We start from the raw sequence: 21,666 nt of genomic DNA on the forward strand, positions 1-21,666 counted from the left end.
GGTTTCATCAGCTCGATGATACAGAGCCAATGTGTAAATGTTACAAATGGATTAAAACCAAAACAAATAAAACAAAAAATCAAGATAAATAAAGGTATAATGTGAGTGACACTTTGGTATTACCACATAAATCCTCTCACCCCAGGTTTGGTGCTGTGACAAGGAATCGTCTCTGTGCCAATGAATGAGCAATTAAAGGTGCAGCAGGCAAGACATTTTAATACATATGTTATTAATCAATAGTTCTACAATAACATTTTAGTATATTAAGTGTAAATCTAAGGGCCAGTCCACACGGAAACAGGTTTGGTTTAGGTCACGTGTCAAACTCAAGGCCAGGGGGCCAGATGTGGCCCACCACGTCATTTTATGCGGCCCGCGAGTGAGTATTTGGTCTTAAAAATCTGTGTTAAAATAGGTCTATGCTGCTTTAAGGCGTGCGTTGACCATAAACTACATTTCCCACAATGCATGGCGATTCCGTTACGCAAAGCGACGGCACTGCCACTAGATCCCAGTGTATCATTGCCTATGCATCACGCGACGAGTGAAATTGAATCAGTAAAAAATACAGAAAGTTATTTTACATTATCTTTAGTTACATGTATTCTGTTTATGACAGTTACAGTTTCTGTGGACGTAGACATTCTGTTGACGATGAATACTCTACATTAGGAAAATGATGACGTCATATTCCCAGCTCTCTCTTGCATTTGGAGATTGTTTGTTAGTTAGTTTGACCAACTACTGTCAATGAAAAGTAACTAAAGTCAGTCTTAAGTTTCTTCAGTGAAAATATTGCATTGAAAAAATATGCAAAATTCATATCTGCTTGCAACCGGCGTGGCATGACTCTAGTTGAAAATGTTCAACTTTGGCGACAAGTTGAACAGTGAAACAGTTCACAGAAAATACTCAAAATAGACCTGAGTAAATCCTGCCTTCTGCACCTTTAATGGGCAATACACTGAAATTGAATCAATTTCTTTCTGTTCTTCAATAATGAAGAACTAAAATGGGTAAAAACAGTAGTTTCAAGCACATTCTTCATGTTTGATCCTGACATAATAAGTTATTTATGTAAATAAGTAAATTCAGTAAAAACTGATCTGGAACACGTAGACCACAGTCGTATCATCATGCTAAAAAAAACAAGGCAGATTCAATTCAGTGCAAAATGCAAAGTTCAATTTACGGAACGTGTTCATAAACGACATAAAGAAAAGGAGCCATAGATTTAAAAAAAAAAAGAGGCAAATCTGAGCAGCAGAACGTGTCTGACCTTCTGTGGGGACGGACGGCTTTCTGTGAGGACAACTTGTACGGTAGTTAGTGAGAGTCAGGGATGGATTTTCAACGTTAGCACAGAACATCTGCACTCAAACTGCAGAAACACAGGATCACATCAGGGCTGATTCCTTGAAAAAAAACCAACCCTGATACACTTTTCTTTTAAACTGATTTAGAAAAACCAGATCATAATCAAACCAGACCTGAATTAAAACCACTGAATACAAACTTCTACCTTATCTTATAAGATGCAATTTAACACCTTCAGGAAATACACTTGTTCATTTTCCTGTTAAAACTTTGATGTGAAGAATATAGAACTCTTGTGTCCGTACAGTAGAAAAAATAAAACTGTCTTTGAAGGTTAAATGCACCAACCAGCTCTAGAACACCTTTAAAGCTGCAATGACCTCGTCAATTTAACGACAGAACATTTCTTTCTTTCTTTCACATCCAGCTTCATGAGATGCTTTTCTCTGCCCTCCATGATTTCTCAATGAAAATCTTTGGATTTGAATCTTGCTCTCAGAAACAGATTATAAGCTCAGATTTGTGATTCAGAACGTTATTAAATTACATCTTGTTTGGTGAATATGATATATAACAAAAATCAGGTACTTAACAGATGCCTTGTTGTTGATTTTCGATACAGTTTCCTGCACAGATTAATCAAACAAGATAACATTATAAAAATCATTTGTGAGCATTTAAAGTGAAAAACCTCTGCAAAACTGAAATGACCCTTTTATTCACGTGGCCTCCTCTGCAGATTATGTGACAAGTTCTCTTTTTAAATCTTAACTTAGATGCTGAATGATTTGCTCCTGCAGCGTACCAGAATCTGTATTTATTTTTTATTATCTTTTTTTTTATTTTAAATGTGCAGGATGTGTTCTCACTTCCTGTGTGTACACAGAGGAGCTGGTAAGTAGATTTTGTTTCCTGTTCCTAGTCTTGAGGTTTGACACACACAAGATGATCCTCAGATCTTTTAAATATGTGTGCGAACAGATACAATGACAGATTTAAAGAATTTAAAAAGTAAAGCATATAATGATGTTGCTTTTGAGGCTGACAAAGAGACAAGACTAAAAACGTGAAAAGGCCTCACGCTTGTGCTCCATATGCCTGCATTTCAGCATTCAGAGCTTCTTCAAGACCAGAAACACTGTGACACTGACACTCATTTATAATGCAGGTCACTCACAATTAGCCTCCACCTGTGTAGAAGGGAGCAAACAAGGCTAATTTGACAGTTTAAACCATTTTAACAGAGAAAAACGGAACACAAAAAAGATTTCTAGTTGACGTTCTGTGTATGCTCTGTATTTTAGTGGCTTTATTAGTTTATTGTATTAGTTTTAGCATTAGTTTACAAGCTTAATTTCATTAACTTTATTAGTTTCATTAGCTCCATTGTTATATAAGTTTATAAGTTTTATTAGCCTTATACATTTTTTATTAGCTTTATTGACCTTTCTAGTTTTAATAAGCTCTATTAGTTTTATTATGTATTAGCTTTATTAAGAGCAATTTCTTAATGAAGCTGCTCCTGAAATACAGAACATAACAAAATCAAATAACTTTATAAAATGTAGAAGAGAATACTCAAAAAGCACCTACTCAAAGCATTCTTATAAAAGGAATGATCTCATGTCTGACTACATGTGTCATATAATCTCATTACTTGCCCATGGTCAGTAACATGTTGGGAAAACTAGTATATTTTTAATGACACACATTGCAGAACACAGAAGCTGGATTAAGTGCAAACGTGAATTGTTTACTAGCACTCTTGATTTACAGTTAAATTGCATGTATAAAGACGTTAAAGCCTTGTCTGTGCATCTATTTGAAATATTGGTATATTCTTTTTCCGTGTATGTAAACCTGTTAAATCCTCTTTGATTGTTTGCTCCCTCACAACAGGTGGAGGCTAAATGAAACCGGCACATGTGTCTAATAGGAGTGACCTTCATAATAAATGAGAGTCAATGTCACAATGACCTGAAGTCTACAATGTCAAGGCTACACTTTAAGTAAAAATGTATTATGTAGCAAAATTGTGCAAGACTTCAGACCATATTCATTTTAATTTTGATAAACACATGCAACCAGGTTCCTGGGTTCGAACTTCGGAACAAGGGCCTTTCTGCAAGGAGTTTGCATGTTCTCCCCGTGTGTTTTCTCCGGGTTCTCCGGCTTCCTCCCATAGTCCAAAAACATGCGATATGGGGATTAGGTGAATTGGGCACTCTAAATTGACCGTAGGTGTAAGTGTGAGTGAATGGTTGTTTGTCTCTATATGTGGCCCTGCAATGGACTGGTGAACTGTCCAGGGTGAACCCCGCCTATCGCCCAATGTCAGCTGAGATAGTCACAGCACCCCCCGCGACCCTCTGGTGGAGGATAAAGCGGTAGATAATGGATGGATGGATGGACGTGGAACTGGCTTGTACGATATTTAAGAGTGGGAATTACCACACACTCGCCTCATTAACTGTGACTTTAGAGCAAAACAGTTCAGACTGTTAATGTTTTTGGAAAAAGAAAATTGGCCTAATCGTTTTGCAGCACGACCTGGATTGTTTTATTGTTACTTATAATAATATAATATCCAGCCGTTGTTACTGCAAAGGCCACTCGCTGTCATTCACATCACAGCTCCTTTAACACCTGGTTGTAAAGATTAAGATTAGGTCTCGCAATACTTATACCACAATACCGAATCTGCCAGCGATTTGGTTTCGCTCTGCAGACGCGTCTGGAAGTCAAGGAAGCCATTTTGGACAACAACAGAATCTCTGAAAAACATGGAACCAATCATAAATGCGTTTCCCCCAACCAACCAACATGCACCAAAAAGCAGTTGTGTTTTGATTTGGCTGTTGCTTCCATTTAAAATGACTTGTTCCACAAGGAAAAGTAATAAAACACCATTACTAGGTAGCCATCACTCCTTTGTTGACACATTTTCAGTCGCTCCACCTACCTCATCCTGATCATTGGTCTGATTGGTTGTAGGTCTACTCAAATGCATATAGAGGCATTTTGATGACGCCACTTGGAAGTGGGAGGTTACTAAACCCTGTCCAGACTCAAACTTAATCTCAAATGAGATGTGGTCTGGTGTTAGGGCAGGTTAGCGCAAATCGGACCCAAAATGCTTTACCGCACAGACACAAGAGTAACATAAACAACTGTATTTCCCAAAATGTCTCCTCTTGGAGTTTTGTTCTGGTTGACACTTAATTAATCAATATTTTAACACGACAAACCAAACGTAGCACTGATGCTGGTTCTCCTCCACACCTCCACCTCCATCTTAGGCAAACAGCATCTCCAACTTATACAATGTGCAAAATTCAAAGCTGTATCTTCGACTCGGGAGTTCATTGGTGCAGCTTTTTGAGCCTGTATCTGTGTTTGCATGATGGTGAGGCTGATGAAGAGAGTGTTTCTGCTCCTGAACACTGTTGGGTCGTCACTTCCTAAACTCCCCCTTGACGCTCCTTTTGTTCTGAGACGGTCATTAGCTCATGATTACAGGTCGTCACTGTTGATTCACATTTTTCAAAAATTGCTTTTCTTTCCCACACGAGTGCAACAGAAAGCCTTCAAGAGTCAGAGGCCACAAAGGCATCTTCGTCCCAGAAAAGGTAATTGGCAAAAAGAAGTGGTGCAACTCTGGAAAACAACCCAAACATGGCTTTCAAGTTCAGAAGGACAGGACTAACTGTCCTTCATCCAGCCTAAAGGTCCAAAGGTTATCGGCCTCCTCCTCTTCTTTGACAAACAGGTCATGGTGAGTTACGTGAAGTCTCTGATTGGCTCAATTCATCAGTTATGTGGTGTCGACATCTGTCCTTCTGCTCAAGGTTTTTTGTTGTTCACAGAGTGGCCAGGATGCGTGAGAAGGATATGATGACAGAGAAAGTGGTTTGGCCCACACCGAACACCAGAGCCTCCAGTGGTGCCATGTCCTTCCCTGCCACACGGTAAACGCCTGCCACTGCTGCACCTGAGGGGAAAAACACATGAAAACAACGGTATAAAGGTGTATTCCCACTGAAGACAAAACTACTCCAACGCTTCACTTGGCTGGATAATGTATGTACACTAGGACTGCCAGGTTTCATCTGAAATTCAAATATCCATTTGAATGTGGGGGGCAGGGGGGAATTCAAACATGGACCATAATACATGCATGACAATATGCAGCCTAGATGCCCATCAGACTACCTGTAGTAATTCCTGCAGGATCCAGCAGATGGCTCTCTAACCACAGTTTGAATACTAGTGCTGTGTCGGTCATGAATGATTCGTTCGAAAGAACTGATCTTTCGAGTAAACGAACTGACTGGAATCACTTCATGAACTGATTCGTTCCTTTCTTAGTTCAGTTGAGCTCAGCAGCGATCGTGGCGGCCAGGAATGGAACTGCCGTGTTCTGTGAATCACTCGTGAAGTTGTTCGCCGACGCCGTCACTCACTCGTGAATCTTCAGCAAACGACGCCAGCCAACGTGCGCCGAGTGGGGAGGGACTAGTAAGAAGAACCGTCTGTCGCTCACACTCACTCCTGGAGGATGTGATTGGTTTGCGCTGTCAGTCACTGACCCACTCATGATTCGCAAACGTACTGACACAGAACTGTCATGGAGGAGGACGTGAATCACATTTGCAGCTCGTGCTGATTAGTACTGTCACGGATTCACTTCCTCAGTGAAACATTTGCGGTGGCGCGCTGCTGTGTGTCTATTGTAGAAGACTTTTACAGGACCACGAACGTACTGACACACAGAGAACTGGAGAACTGTGGCTGAGGACGTGAATCTCGTTCACTCACTCACTGACCCGCTAATGTACTGCACTCAGGGAGGACGTGAGTCACGTAGCAGGGCACTGGACTCCTGCTAAGCACTGAACGATTTGGTGAACAAATCTTTTGAACAAATCCTTTTATTGAACGGATTCTAGTGATTCAGTACACTCAAATGAACTGCCGATCCCATCACTATTGATTGTCAATATGGTGATATTTTTTTGTTTTGCTGTGTCAATGGAGGACACAAGCTAAACCGTCCTCTGTCTCAGGTGTTACAAAGATATGAGTATGCATGTAATCGACCTTCCTCACTTACTGACCCACCCTTGCTTGTCCTTGCTAACTAGAGGTGTACATATTAGACGACACTCTATTCCTTCAAAGATATTCAGAGTAATCTAATGCCAAGCCGAACTCACAGCACCCTCTCCTGGACTAAGTGGTAACTTATTCAGACAGTCTGATGCACTTCCAGGCTATACTGTATGTAATGGACATTTACTGCTCCTGAATCTACCATATGATGGAAAGAGATTCAGTCATTGAAGACCTCGGGCCCTACACTTTTTCCAAGATGTAAAATGTTCGAAAGCTTTATCAAATACTCAAGCACCCGCGACTTTTCAATTTTGCATGACTGCATATATTTAGTCAGTATACTATATCTGCCATTTTTGTTTTCTTTCAGCTTCTCCTTCTCTCTACGGGTTGCCACAGTGAATGATCCACATATGATTTGGCAGAGATTTTATGCTGGATACCCTTCCAGACCATCCCATCTCTCAGGACTTGGGACCAGCAGGAGTAGACTGGATGCGATTAGCCCTTCGGTTACAAGGCTATTTCCCTACCTCCTGGCCGTGGGCTGCTCCATTATACTGCCAGTTATTTGTCTTGGATGAAACACTGTGCCCTAAAAATACCATCATGTCTTCTAAATCTAGATATAATATCAAGAAAACATGTTTTGGGATACTTGTCATTATTGGACACAAATAGCTGACACACCTCGTGTTACATAAACAAAAGTAAGGTTGACATTCTGTCACCACTGGTCTAGCTCTGGTTGACAGGAGTCGACAGAGAATCTCCCAACGTCTTCTTTTCTTTCCCTCTATCAGGAAGGCAGAACACAGCTGAACCCAAATGCACGAGACCGGAGGCACGATGGAAGATTTAAAGGGACACTGTGTAGTATTTATGGGTTTATATGACCCAAAATCCACTTTTTTATACATATTATGTGCTCCTGCATTGTCTAGTCGCTGTATAATATTTTTTGTTTCATTTTCGTAGTGTTTCAAAAAGTCATGTCAAATAACATGGTCGCGGGCCGCTGTTGCATAGCCACTGTTAGCAGCGAGACGCCATGTTTCTACCGGAGCCTGTAAGGACAAACGCGAGAGAACAAAGGGAGGGGGTGAGCAGAGGAGCAGTTCTTTGTTGTAAATTTCAGCCTCTCCTCTAGATGGCACTATAAACTACTTACTTCACCTTTAAGAGTCTTTATTTAACTCTCTTCAATTCAAAACAAGGAACTCTTCGTCCTCTCAGTAAGATATAACAAAAGGCGTAGCACTAAGGCTAGAAAAATAAATAACAAACAGCGTAGCACGAAGGCTAAATAATCAAACATAAAGAAACAAACTTGAATTCCTCATGAATCAAATAACACAAATACAGGAATACTTCGTCCTTTAAATAACTCAAGTTAGCTCCAGGGCTAAAGATCAAAAATTGCAAGACAGACTTGGATTCGGTTTTCTCTTGACAGCATAAACAATGTACTGACACTGACACTATATAGGGAGGAGGGAAGGGCGGGTGTGAGTGATTATTTAAGGATCACCAGGTAAAGTGCATGAGAAAATTAGGGGAGATGTGTCAAGGACGACGAGGTGACAACAGAACTGGGAGACATGAACATTACCAAAATAAAAGGGGAAGTGAAAATCAAACCCAACACCAAAAAGGTGACATGAACTTAACGTGACCCTAAACTAACGAACACAAACAAAAAACACTAACATAACTGACGCCTGACGTGTCACCTCCCGTCTTTTCCTGGGCGATCTGAAAATAAAGGAAGAATGAACAAAAACTGACTTACTGGTGATGACACCTCCAGAGAGCGATGCCAGGAAACCCACGCTGACCAGCACCAGGGTGATGAGGCGGCCTCTCTTGTGGCGCTGCAGCATGACTAACATGAGCAGCCCCACTGCCCCGTGGACAAAGAGCGAGGAGAACAGACACCACAGGAAAACCCAGTACCACATTTCTGATGAGGAGAAGACAACAGACACAAGCTGAAGACAACTTCAATTTGTTCAGATCAGTGAATAAAACACTGTCTTCATGGATTGTGCAGTAATGTATAGTACAATAACACAAGTACAAGATGACTTATAGAGTATTTGGGTGTTTCTATTACTATTTTTACTTAAAGAAAAAAACTAAAAAACTAAAAGTGTGTGAATATTTATTTTTATGAAAATTTAAAATTTTGTATTATTTTCAATAATCGAGTACATTTTTTTTGTTAAATAAAATATGCCCCAGAAGTGACAGATTCCTGGGTCTCTCACTTGAGAATTTGCTTTATTCTCACAATTACAAGTCATTGCTTTAAGATATCAGTGTTTACCAGACAGGAGGAATAATGTGAGTCAATGCTTTTTGGATCAAGACCAATACATTTGGATTTCTCAGCATTTTTTCTGTCACTCAGTCCAATTACAACGGTCAGATCAACATTAAATCAACACTTTGAATATAATATAGAATATATAGAATAGAATAGAATATATATGTAAAGATAAAATATCCTTGCCATTCAGTTTCTGGGATGTTATTATACTCCGATGTAATAGTATCCAGATATGTGGACCATTGGCAGATTTCCTGATTCATTTCACAGATTAACACATTGCAGGCTTAGGTGCAGGGATATCATCAGACCTGCAAAAGTAGCTGTGAGTCAGGGAGGCTCAATCTTAAACCAGCACAGTCTAAGTCAGGCTTCATCAACGAGGCAGCCGAGCATGGTAATGGAGCTGAGGGGAGACGTATAAAACTGCTCCGAGTGAGATTTCAGACGAGCTGCATTGAGCTGGACATTATATATATATATGTGTATATATATATATATGTATATATATACATATTAACCATGTCTTGGCAAAGGCTGAGTGTTTCCTTCAACCTCCTCATGTTATGATTATGTGTCACAATGCAGAGGCCACAATAGGATACCACAACATGGCTGACACAGAATTTACTACAACAGCTGCTCTATTAACTTTTACCAAGTGCATTCAACGTATTTCAGATAATTAGGGATGGGAATCGGTATCAGTCAGTATCGGTCCGATACTGGTAACAATCACTGGATCGGATATTGGAAAGATAAAAATGTAAAATCCTATATATCGCTCGCTTCACTATGCCCCGACTGTAAAACTGTAAAGGAAAATCAGCAAAGCCATTTTAGCCGAGTCATATTTGGGCTGTTTATTTTTTCTATTTGGCAGACCAATATTTGTTACACAGTTGGAGAGTTATGTTTTTAAAATGACAAATGTGTTACATAAATGGTCTTAAATGAAATATCGGTAGATACTCGAATTTTTATATCGGTCTTGATATCAGACAAAAAACATCCCTAGATATAATGCTGCATTGCATTTACATTGGAAATTGGAACTTGGATTGACGTCAACCCCTGAGTTCACCATCTTCCAGTTCATAGACACAAACATATTTTGGGACTAGCCAGGGGGCGTTCCATGACCTCGGAATTCTGGGGGTTTCAACTACAAATGGCATGCGGCATAAGCACTGGACCATTTCAAGATGACGTCTGCTGCCACAGACTTTATTCTACACTGTACCTTAGGTGATGAGACTGCGCTGCTGAATCAATTCAGTAACATTGGTTTGGATTGAGGTAAACCACAGGAATATTCAGCTATATCTTTAAAAAAAAAAAAAAAAAAAAAAACACATATCTAGTCCATGTTGTTATTGGTAATAGTATCGATACCTAACATAAATGCTAGACTATACAGTGGTATGCAAAAATGTTCATGTTTTTCCTTTATAAATCATTGGTTGTTTGGATAAGAAATGTCAGTTATATCATATAGGAGACAAACACAGTGAGTGAAATAAAGTTTATATGATTTACAGAAAGTGAGCAAAAACTATTTAAACAAAATTAGACATGTGCATAAGTTTAGGCACCAAAAAAAAAAATTGTGCATCCTCCTTTTGCAGAAATAACAGCCGTTAAACGCTTCCTATAGATATTTTTCACCATTCTTCTTTACAAAACATCTACAGTTCAGTCAGGTTTGATGGTGTCTGGGGACTGAGATGGCCATTCCAGAACGTTGTATGTATGTTGTTCTCCAGAATATGCTGATATTAAGTGGAATCCATGTGACCCCAACTTTAACAAGATTCCCAGTCCCTGCAATGGCCACACAGCCCCACAGCATGATGGAACCGCCACCACATTTTACTGTAGGTGGCAAGTGTTTTTCTTAGAATGCTGTGTTCTTTTTCCACCATGCATAACGTCCCTTGTTTTGCCCAAATAACTCTATTTTAGTTAGTTTAGTTTTAGTTTCCAAATGTGCTTTAGCATACCTCAAACGACTCTGTTTGTGGCGGGTGCAGAGTAAAGGCTTTTTCTGCATCATTCTTCCATACAGCATCTCCTTGTGTAAAGTGCGCTGAATAGTTGAACGATGCACAGTGACACCATCTGCAGCAACGCACTGATGTGTAGCTGGTGCTGGAATCAGGTCAAACCAACCAATAGAAACTCTTCTCCCATCCACCACGTAGGCCCCACCCATCAAGTGCTGTTGAATTTGCAAATAAAACTTTGTAACTCGCAAGCAAAGAGGACTGATTTGCAAGTAAAGGTTTTTTTAACTTGAAAGCAAAGAGGACTGATTTATGAGCAAAATTGTTGTGTTTTTACTTACAAACATTATTTTTGATTGAATTTGAAGAAATACATTCTCTCATATTTTATTTTATTTTTTTCAATCGCAACCTGTTCAGTTTCGATCTCAAAACATTTTTTTTGATTGTCACTTAATCTTTTCAAATCTATTCTGTTTGATTGAATAATAAAGGAACAAAATTCTCTCCATAGAAACGTCGGGGACAGATTTGGCTGAAATTCAGGAAATGTCCGCAATGAGACCAGGAACAAGTGATTACATTTTGGGCATGATCCGTAGATGCTGCACGCCGGCACGGTGTATTTTATAGGCACTGAGCTGCCTTAGCGAAGGTCTGAACTCTCCGAGTGCTTTTCTAGTTAAGTTTATGACCCGACTGTGATGCCCAGATTCACCCAACTCTCAGTTGTGATATTGGTATCAGAATCAAAAAGAGGCATTGGGCCATCCCTAATTGTGCTGCTTCTGTTTGTATAAATTATTTCATAGGAAACTATTTTACAGAAGCTGGAGGATATCATTAGTCTCTCATCCACTTCTTCATCCATCAGTCGTTCTCTGTTTTTCTGTCTCAAAAAGACAGATTTGCATAAAGAGCTCCTGCATCATCCCACTCCGCCAGCAAGTGCTCTTGTTTTTGAACCACTGGCACCGTGGGAGCGAGGAGGAGCCAGCTGGAACTGAGATTATCCAACAAGAAAAGAGATCGGCCAAGGATAACTGCGACCAATTCAGAGAAGAGGAATGTTGTGTGAAAGGACTGAGCCTGTTTTGTTTGGATGAAGCACTACAAACAGGAAATATGACATTGTTGTGTGGGTGTAAACACCCAAAGACTCGATCACGTTACAAAGTATTCCTCAGTTATGGAGCCCAGTGGGAAGCTCTTTAGCATCCAAGCACTTAACCTGGTTGTTCCACAGTCCACTGAGCGTCTACATCTATTTATTGATCAGGTTGTTGGCTGTCGAGGCGAGCTGAGAGAAATGTGACAGCACAGGAACACAATGGCTTTTTGTTCTGCATGACTGATTAGATCACGCATCACAGGCCTTTCCCTGATGTACTCATACAAACATCAGTGTCGTCTAGCAAGAGAAGAGGGAGACGTCGACGATGGAGACGGAGGAGGAGAGGACAGTGGTTTCTTTCCATCCTTGACACTGACTGAGGTCAACATCATTGAGGATGTCAAATCCCCTCTCAGAGAAGACATGGTTAGAGGTTGACATCTTACAGTTCAGATTAAGGACACAGTGTACCCTATCTATTCATAAGAATGCACAATTTTACTGGCACAAAATTAGTATAGGCCGATATTGGCTTTAAATGATATAATCCGATATTGGCAAACATGTAAAGATCCCCCAATATGACAAATGACTAAAACAGTAGACTGAATAAGCTGCTTGACTTATATGATTTGCTGCAACATGAGTATGCAAAATATTATGTTAATTTCACTATAAAAGAGGCTAAATGATTGGCACAGGGGAAAATGGATATATCATTATCGTTTATTGGCTCTAACACCTCAGCAAAAAGTCCAATATTGTGAGTCAACTTGCTTGTTTCTTTTAAATTTACAAAATAACTGAACAAAAATGAAAAACATTTCCAAGTATGCAATCAAGAAATCGATGCAACTCTGACTCTAATAAAAAAAAAATCCACCTCTGTGTTATGCATTTAATATGGAAATAAATGAACACAATAAATCTAGCCTTTTTAAAACAACATAATATATAATTGATTTTGAAAATGAGCTTTTACTTTTCACAAATAAATGATCTTAAAAGTTTTTGGGTATTTGTTAATAGAATAAAATGGCCCTTTTGTAAATTATATTAATTGAAATACAACTTACAAGGTGCATCAGTATAAACCCTTATTGCACCTTTGGTAAATTGTCACGGGGGTGTTTGTTTATAGGTCACATATTCAGGCATTTTTCCTCTTCTTATGTGTTGCTGAGTCAGTTATGATTAATTGTATATCACATTTTGGTAGTGATATAAAGTAACAATAATTGTTTATCTTTTATTATTGTTCAAAAAAACGAACCAAGTGAACTTTGACCCGTTACATATTTCCAAATTTCACAACTTTAATCCAATTTTCCAACATTTTGAGTACATTTAGCTCAGGTGTGTTTATATAGTTGTGCTGGAAAAAAAAGGATATAAGACAGTGTATTGCACATTCTTAGCCTCTTAAAACATAGTAAAGGAAAAAAGCAGTCTACATGCTCTGTGTTTTAAGATTTAACAATTTATCAATGACTATATCACTGTAAGGGGTCATTATTATGCAGAATTAAACCATTTCCTCATTAAGTTTTTGCATGCAATACTTGTACTAAGCACAGTGTAAAAAGTCTATATTGTGTGAATGCTTCATCCCCCCTGCTGAGCAGAGATGGGTGGGCTCTGACATTAACAGCTGCTGAGGATTAAATGCCAGTAAAATGTGTCTTGTGTGGATTAATGGGGGACAGTTACATGTGAGGCTGGTGGAGGACATTCAGATCAACATATTAATGCTTTGGTTACAGCTGCACTTCACTATGAATTACAAGATTAATATATTGTGGTAATAGGTTTTAAAGGTCACATAGAGTGGTCCCGTTGCACATATATGTTAGTTATGGAGGTCTACTTACATACATTAACTTGTTTTTATGGTCAAAAACCTCCTAGTTGCTGGAAACGAGCCGATAGAAATCTGTCCCTTTTGAAGCACTTGTCAGCCGCGCTATTTCAGAGATAAATCTCGCCTGAAAAGACAGACTGTGTTGTGATTGGCCAGTACCCCGGAAGTGACATATTCAGCACACCCGCTCTCAGAAGTGCAGCTCCCCCCTCTGGAACGGTGGATGCACTGCTCCTCATTATCAAAACATTGTTTTAACAATGTTTAAAAATAGCTTCTTCACGACTCCCCGCCTCAGTCCCTTTTATGACTTTGACCCGGAGTCAGACCCAGAGTCAGAAGACACTGTCGCTCGTGAAACACCTCCACAACGGACGTTATTCTTCTTCTGCGGTCAATGTACGCAACCGGATGTGCCCGGACTAGTGCCCGGAGCAGGACGATCTGCTGTTCAGGAGAACCGGTGTTTACGTAACCGGACCGGGTTTTTTCAGAGATCTCGCTGAGCCCAAGATTACAATACAACACAGCGTTCTCAGCAGTGGCTGAACTGTTTGTTTAGAACCTTCAGGGCTTCTTAAACAAGGTAATGACGCAGATACACACTAAAAAACAGCGTTAATTGGAACTTCCGGTCTAGTTCCGCTTAAAATAAAACTATTGAGAAAAAAATGTCCGGGTGCCAGATGTGAGAGGGAAACCACTGCTCGTTACATTTACGCAGGCCGCTCCAAACGGCTCTTGGCAGGTGTATTTTTTTGTGTGTTTAGCAGACGCTGGATGTTGGCAGAACAGATGCAGGTGGTCAAGGCTCAGACAGAGCAGCTGTGGGCTCAGAGATGCTATGTCTTGTTCGGAGAAGCAAGTGAACGTCTGAGGTCTTACATGGCAGCTTTAGAGCTCGTCTGCCAACAGTAAAGCATGAACAAGTTTGATAAGAGATCGGGTAAAAGATTGTGATGAAAGCACGGAGTTGCAACAATGCTGCAGTTTGCAGATTTGAGAAGGAGAGAGTTTGCCTCTTCCTGCTCTACAGTTTAAGTTTTGGAACCTTCCAAGTCCGTCCATCCATCCATCGTCTACCAAGTCATCCTCCACATGAGGATCACAAGGAGCGTTGGTGCCAATTCCAGCTGACATAGAGCAAAAGGGGGGTCACACCATGGACAGGTCACCAGTCCATCACAGGGACACATAGAGACAGACAACCGTCCACTATGGTCAATATAGTGTCCAATTTCCTTCCCTCCTTGTCCATTTTTGCCACTTGACACCTGCTGTTACTACCACAGTTACTTCTTCAGCTAAGCCCCTTAGCATGGGTGGTACAGCAGTGAAAATGGTCAACCCCCCCCTCGAACAGTGTTTTTCTGCAACATGTTCCGCACCATGTGGTATCATAAAATTAATAGCGTTACCATTTTTGATATGAACCGGTATACTGACCAGTACTAGTCTAATGTCATATAACCATGAATGTTAACAATAACTCATTTTCAGAAGCACAAATAATGATTTGTTTTTCTAAGGTCTTTAGATGTCATGGATTTGTTTGGTGAAATGTGCGAGATCAACAGTCCAGATTACCTGAGATTTCAGTTTTTTTTTTGGTTAAACTATTTCATTGTGTGGTTTCAAAGATTTTAGATTGTAAAAATCTTTTTGACAATGACTCGGGTATGGTGTGGAGTGAGGTGCAATATTTTTTAGAGCGAAAATGTGTGTCAAATTGCCAATTTGGATTACATTTTGTCCTGACCTGTACACATCATGTTTACAGATTGAAGACAACATCTTTGTTGTCTTCAATCTGATATGGAATCCCAATATCGTGAATCATATTGTAAAGACAAACTATGTCTATTTTCCCTCCTGTGCTGAACTGAAACTGTTCTAGATACCAACAGGAACTGTTTAATCAGCTCCCAATGGGCATCATTACAGAAAAAGTCAAATGTATATATCTGCCTATGGAGTTCATCATGTTTTAGATTCACCGTCTCCCCCCCCTCTCTGACCTTATCTTATGTCCCATGGGTCATTTTTCATCGGGCTGGTTAACTGTGAGTTTAAGAAGATCGGGTGACAGTTTCATGAACCTTGCTCACCAAAGCCAAACTGTGTCAGCTCCTTCTCGCAGGGTTCTGCTCACTTGCTTCCGCAAACAAACTCTACATGTACTGCAGCTTCCTGCTGACTCAGCATCATCAACTACCTCTTTTTTTTTTGTTCTTTGCTTAATGTGTTTCCCAACACAGGAAGCCAGCTGTGCTTCATGAGGAGGGTACAGTATGTGCCAAGTCAGCTATGACCACATTTGCGCCTTTGCTGCAGTCATTTTTATAGTCTCATATGCAAACGAGAAGAGCAATTCTGTTGTTAAAAGAAATAAGGTTTACATATCGTTAAAATATTGAGGATAATTGGCAGTTTTGCTCTTTCTGAGGAAGTTTGGTCTGCCTGCACTGTTGATCGGACGTCTGCACACTCATGTTCATTAATAGTATTTCTTTTTTTCCCCTTTCTTTCTTTCGTTTTCATGTGGACTCTGATGACTTTATTTTAACCTCAACCTTCTCCTTAAAGCCTCTTAACACATCCACTATTCTATAGCTGTTACCAACTTTTTACAAATGGCTATCGTGACTAGGGATCAACCAATTATTGGCCTTAGCCGATTATTTATTGAATGTTTTAGCAATTTATTTTGTTTGGATTTGTGTAGAAGTGTACAAAATTCAGAATTTTGAGATTTTTACAACAACAATAGTGATTTTCTGCCTCATGAACTAGTAATAATCAGTATCAATCCTGGCCCTGAAAACAATATCAGCCATCCACTAATTGTGACCCAAATCACAATATTAATTGTGACAAGCAAATATGTGCAAAATGTGTGCAAAATAATATACAGCCACATCTTTAAAATCCAATATAACACTGTTATTTCACATAATGTGCAATATCTCATATGTAATCCTGGTTTAAACTGTAAATATTGAGCCTGTTCTCTTTATATTCTGCTTTCTTAATGTATTGTATATACTGTGTATTATATTCTATTTTTTATTTTCATAATGTTAATAGTTGATATCTTCTTTATTCTACATTCAAAGTGGGAATGCATGTTTATTATTTATTACTTTTACCTTACTGTCTTTGCTACTGTGACACCGTAAAATTCCCAATTGTTGGACTAATGAAGGATTATATAATCTTATCGAATTGGTAAATTATTTAACATATACAAGTACATCTTAAAGTTCTTAAAGTTCTACAAATTTGTTTGTGGACCCCCGAAAAATCTCCTGCGACTCATCTGTAGGTCCTTACACTTTGGGAATCGCAGTGTGTAAAACGTTCACTCTCCTCTCACAAGGACCATAGAGAAAATTAGTGTCTTTCGACCACAGAGACACAGTAGCTGTTGGTCAACTGCTGCCTCGTTTGGTGTCCCTGAGACTAAAATCAGTTTTTCCTGATGCCCCCACTGGCTGCTATGCTTTCAGGGAGTTTCTCAGACTTGTTCCCGGCACCTGCAGCACATGCTCTGAAATCAACTTCAGGGTTTCCCCCAGTAAACCCGCTAAGCCTGGTGGTACCTCTCAGGCCCAAGACTGTTCTCTTTGCTGTTCTCTTCTCCTGCTCTGTTCTCTTCTCACTCTCCTCACGTCGATCTGCGCTTCTGCGTATCCAAGCGGTCATTTCATATCTAAAGCAGACTGGATCATTTCTCTAAGTGTTTTATCCCCACATAAAAATAATGATCTTTATGACGAGGATGGAGTACAGTCACGATGAAGTGCAGTTGATCCGAGTAGATCTGAGTAAAACTTGGTGACAGACTTTTCATCGTTTTCACTCAGTGGTCTTAATCTTTGTGAAATGAACGAAGTGAATGTCGCGGGGAGTTCATAATCAGTGCCGCACGCAGCCAAGTTTCGCTTTTGCGCAGAGACTTTCCAGCGTTTAACAGGTGCTGTTCCACCGTGTTGTAGCTGTGTTTCGACCACCGAATTATCAGTGCATCCCTAAAAATAACATCTTTATTGACAAGAACGATGTAACCGTAATGACGCACTTGATAGTGACTTCAATCGGGTCCTGGACAAGCGTGCGTTGTGCTGATTAACTGGGGGCGCATGCGCTCTTGTTCCCCAGTATAGAAAATCTGTGGTGTATAAAAAAATCTATTTTAAATAAATAAACAAGCAATGCTAGCGGCCCGCCAGGCTTATAATACACTGGGGGAAACCCTGAACTTGGTTTCTTTCGTATCATTTGCGTAGTTTTCCATTGTCTCAAATTGCGTCCTCAAAGTGGGCGGGGTCGTCATAGCATAGCTGCATGAAACTGCTATTGACATTGTTTTATATGCGACACAAACACACACACACACACAAACTAGTAAAGAGTAAAGCAGTTGTTTTCGATGTAACTGGATCATTAGAATTAGTTGATTAAAAAGATCTGATCACAGAATCGTTCAGTATTTCCTGAAATACGACTTAACAGGTTGTGATTGGGCTCATGATCGCCGTCTTTCAGCAGTGCTGTCACTAAATACACCAGATTCCTTTGTTAAAATTAGATTTTCGACATTTACTTCGCTAAATGTTGGAGATTAATGAACGTTTTTCGGGGATTTGTAAGTAGATTTGTTTGTAGATCAAACTGATCTACAGTTCAGCATTGCTTGGTTTGAGTCTTGTGTCAGACATCACTCTCTGACCAATCAGTGGCCGGCAGTCTGTTGACATCACATTTTAGTATCGGCTCATCTCGCTTGGAACCTCGCCAGAGCAGGTGCCACCAGATACCAGGTACTATCACTGATGGAAAAGCCCAAAAAAAAAACTGCAGATTTGAGTCGAACTAGAACTGTGTAATAGATATGTCAATACCTCATATAACCACACTTCAACAAAAACAAAAACAACTATCCCTTTAAGATAGTGTCTGAGGCTTCCATTCAAAACTCCATTGACAAAAAAAACACGAATTTTCACTCAGAATGCAAACCTTTTTTTTTTACACACTGACACCGAGAGCCAGAGACGAGGAGGATAAGTTATCTCTGATCACTGGACTGCAAGACAAAGGGATGATGAAGGGAGGGCGTGATGGATAAAGAGGGGGCAACACCTCATTTACTACACAGTCAAGACACATTCACGCAGCAGAATGACTGATTAGCCGCATGGTGTGTGATGATTTCAGTGCAACTACAGCGTGGACAGTGGAGTGCTGCAGCCGGTGTTCAGTTCCTCTACACGGGCACAGCTCTGCCCTTTGCTCCCTCAGCACTGAGCCATTAAATGATATATATATATGTATATATATGTGTGTAGTGTATGTAGGATTGTGCTCCACAGCCACAGCTGCAGGTGATGATGATGGTGATGATTTGAGTGTGAACACATGGTAAAACAGGAGAGTAACTACTGCACCTTCCATCCTCCTCCCTTCATACCTGTGAAATGCTGCAGCGTCGTCCCTTGCACCCAGAGGCTCAGCACCTGCTGCACCGACAGATTCACGGAATAATCCCGGTTGGTGGTCATGTTTGTGCCCGGTTCTCTCCCCGCTCTTCTTTATGGAGTAGCTGTACTTGTGTTTAGACGAAGGCATGGAGGAGACCGGGGTGGCATCGGGATGCGAGGCGGCTCCTCCCCGGCGCGGCTCGCCTCTACCGGTGCCTCTGTTTCGGCTTGACGTCCGTCCCCGCTTCGGGAAGAAGGGAAGAATGGCCGCTGGCTGCTCGCTTCATCCTCGGTGGTGTCGGTGTGGAGGCCATGATGGTGGAGCTCAGCGAGAGTGAAGCAGCAGCAGCAGCAGCAGCAGGAGACGCACCGTCCTACATCAGCTAACCCTGCTACATCACCATTAAAGGGACAGTTGCCTCTTTATGTGACGTGGATGGGGGCGTTTACACTTAATATATTATTATCATATTAGCCAGGTTTCCATTCAAATGTGTCACCTTAAAGCTGTGGTGCGTAACTTTTAAATATAAATAACTGTCCAATTCAAGCCATTGACAGAATATTTCACACAACACTAATGAAGGCTGTATAAAAGTAACATTAAAGGCGCATTATGTAATAAATCTAAAGCAACTGGCCATAAAATCCTCTTAATATGTTACAGAGACTCAGGAATAATGTTCATATAACAAACTGAACTCACCAACAACATCAGTACAGACAAAATATATTTGCATTAAACAAATATTTTGCACCTACCACCGTCTACCAAGCATTGCAGTCAGTAGAGTCTCAGCTGCCGAGCAACCACGGGTTGCCAGTTATGTCAGGAAATGAAACCTAAAAGTATTTTGAATTTGAATGTATAGTAACCGTTTTTGGCCACATTCTTACGTATGGCACCTTTAAGGGAATGTTCTGGAAACCAAATGCGCAACCAAAAACTAACGTGAGGGGAACGTTCGAAAAACTTTCCATATCAACCACAGGAGAACTTAGGAGGGGAACCTTCAGGGAGCGTTCCTGCCACCAAAAGGTAACGTTCCAAGAATGTTCTGGGAACCAAAAATTGTTAACTGGGTTTCCACTCCACATGACTCTCATGTTTAAAAAAAAAAAAAAAAAAGTGCTAATTTCTTGTAACCCAGCGACATTTGGATGAAAATACACCCCCACAAAAAGTTCCAGAGTTGGACTCTACCATTAACATTAAACCTGGACATCCAGCAGTTTGACATAATGGATACATATGGTGCATTCCAGTTGTAGTAGGAAGTGGAATTTTCCAATTTGACAAGGCGTTCCTTCAACAAACGTTCATATTCCAAGCACCGTCAGGGAACTATGGTGGCCTTCGCATTCCAAAAAGGTTGTCATCATAAAAAAAACAAAAAAACGTTCAGTCGTGAGACAGCTGATGATGTCACCATAGATACAAATGTCTCCTGTATCACCCAAAATGGCATTTAGCATGCCTGATATAATAATGCATTATATGAATATGAGCAGGGCACAGAGGAAGAGGAAGTTTTAGTGAAAGATTCAGGTTAAAAAATATATTGACATGTCCTTCCTTCCTCAGACAGACATTGAGAAATTAACATAAATTAATGTTCTGGAACATATCTCTGAGGAATGCAGTATTTTAAGTGCCCCAGAGAAGTTTCTCCACAGAATGCAAAGGTTAAGAGAGTGGGACTCAAAAAACAAGTGAGTCATGAGAGGAATTCGTGCACAATCATGTTTCCCTAAACTAATATCACAAAAGAGCAGATTTACACACGAACCAATGTCAAAATGTCTCCAAGTTGAAAGATAGAGATCTCAATGAAAATGTCTAATATATGTGTTCTCTTGAATGGCCACCAGGGGGCGACTCAACTAGTTTTGTATGCAGGTCTATGTGTAACTAGACCAGTTTCTCACTCAATTAAGAGCATTTTCGAGAGGAGTTTACTTACTTTATTTACTATATGGCCCCAAATATGATCAAATATCACCATGTGACTGACAATTAGTTCTATCATTAGGTGCCTGGATGCAAGCATCTGTAGATGTGCATAAACAAGCTCTGAAATATGGTTTATTCTGATTAAAAAAAACAAAACAAACAAACATGGCACTGAACTTGAGGCTTGAAGAGAAATAGCAGCTCTTAAACAAATATGTTTACTTCAGCTTCAAATAAATATTACATCAAGAATAGTATGTGTAGTATTACCCAAAGCAACAGAAGAAAAACTTCCAAGATGTTTATATTAACAGGAATGTTAATATTATATCACAACCCTGAAGCAAGACCTGAACTGAACAGCCTGATGTTGTGTTTACATAAATGAAACATTAACATGTAAATCACACACAGTGACACATTTTAATATCTTTTGATTTAGATTGTTTCCCAGAACAAATAATACATATTTCTAAATAAA

At 40.0% G+C, this 21,666-nt stretch overlaps 1 protein-coding gene across 1 annotated transcript; it reads right to left on the reverse strand.

Annotated features, from left to right (window-relative positions):
- Positions 1 to 5,180: 5,180 nt before the first annotated feature.
- On the reverse strand, positions 5,181 to 19,379 carry tmem170b (transmembrane protein 170B; the record flags this gene model as incomplete). Its single annotated transcript, XM_083900001.1, is given in 4 exon segments — positions 5,181 to 5,311; positions 8,228 to 8,398; positions 19,222 to 19,334; positions 19,336 to 19,379. Coding segments are annotated over 4 exon segments (459 nt in total).
- Between the last annotated feature and the right edge of the window lie 2,287 nt (positions 19,380 to 21,666).

Source organism: Microchirus variegatus (genome assembly GCF_963457635.1).
Source record: "Microchirus variegatus genome assembly, chromosome: 13".
In the NCBI taxonomy this organism is placed as follows: domain Eukaryota; kingdom Metazoa; phylum Chordata; class Actinopteri; order Pleuronectiformes; family Soleidae; genus Microchirus; species Microchirus variegatus.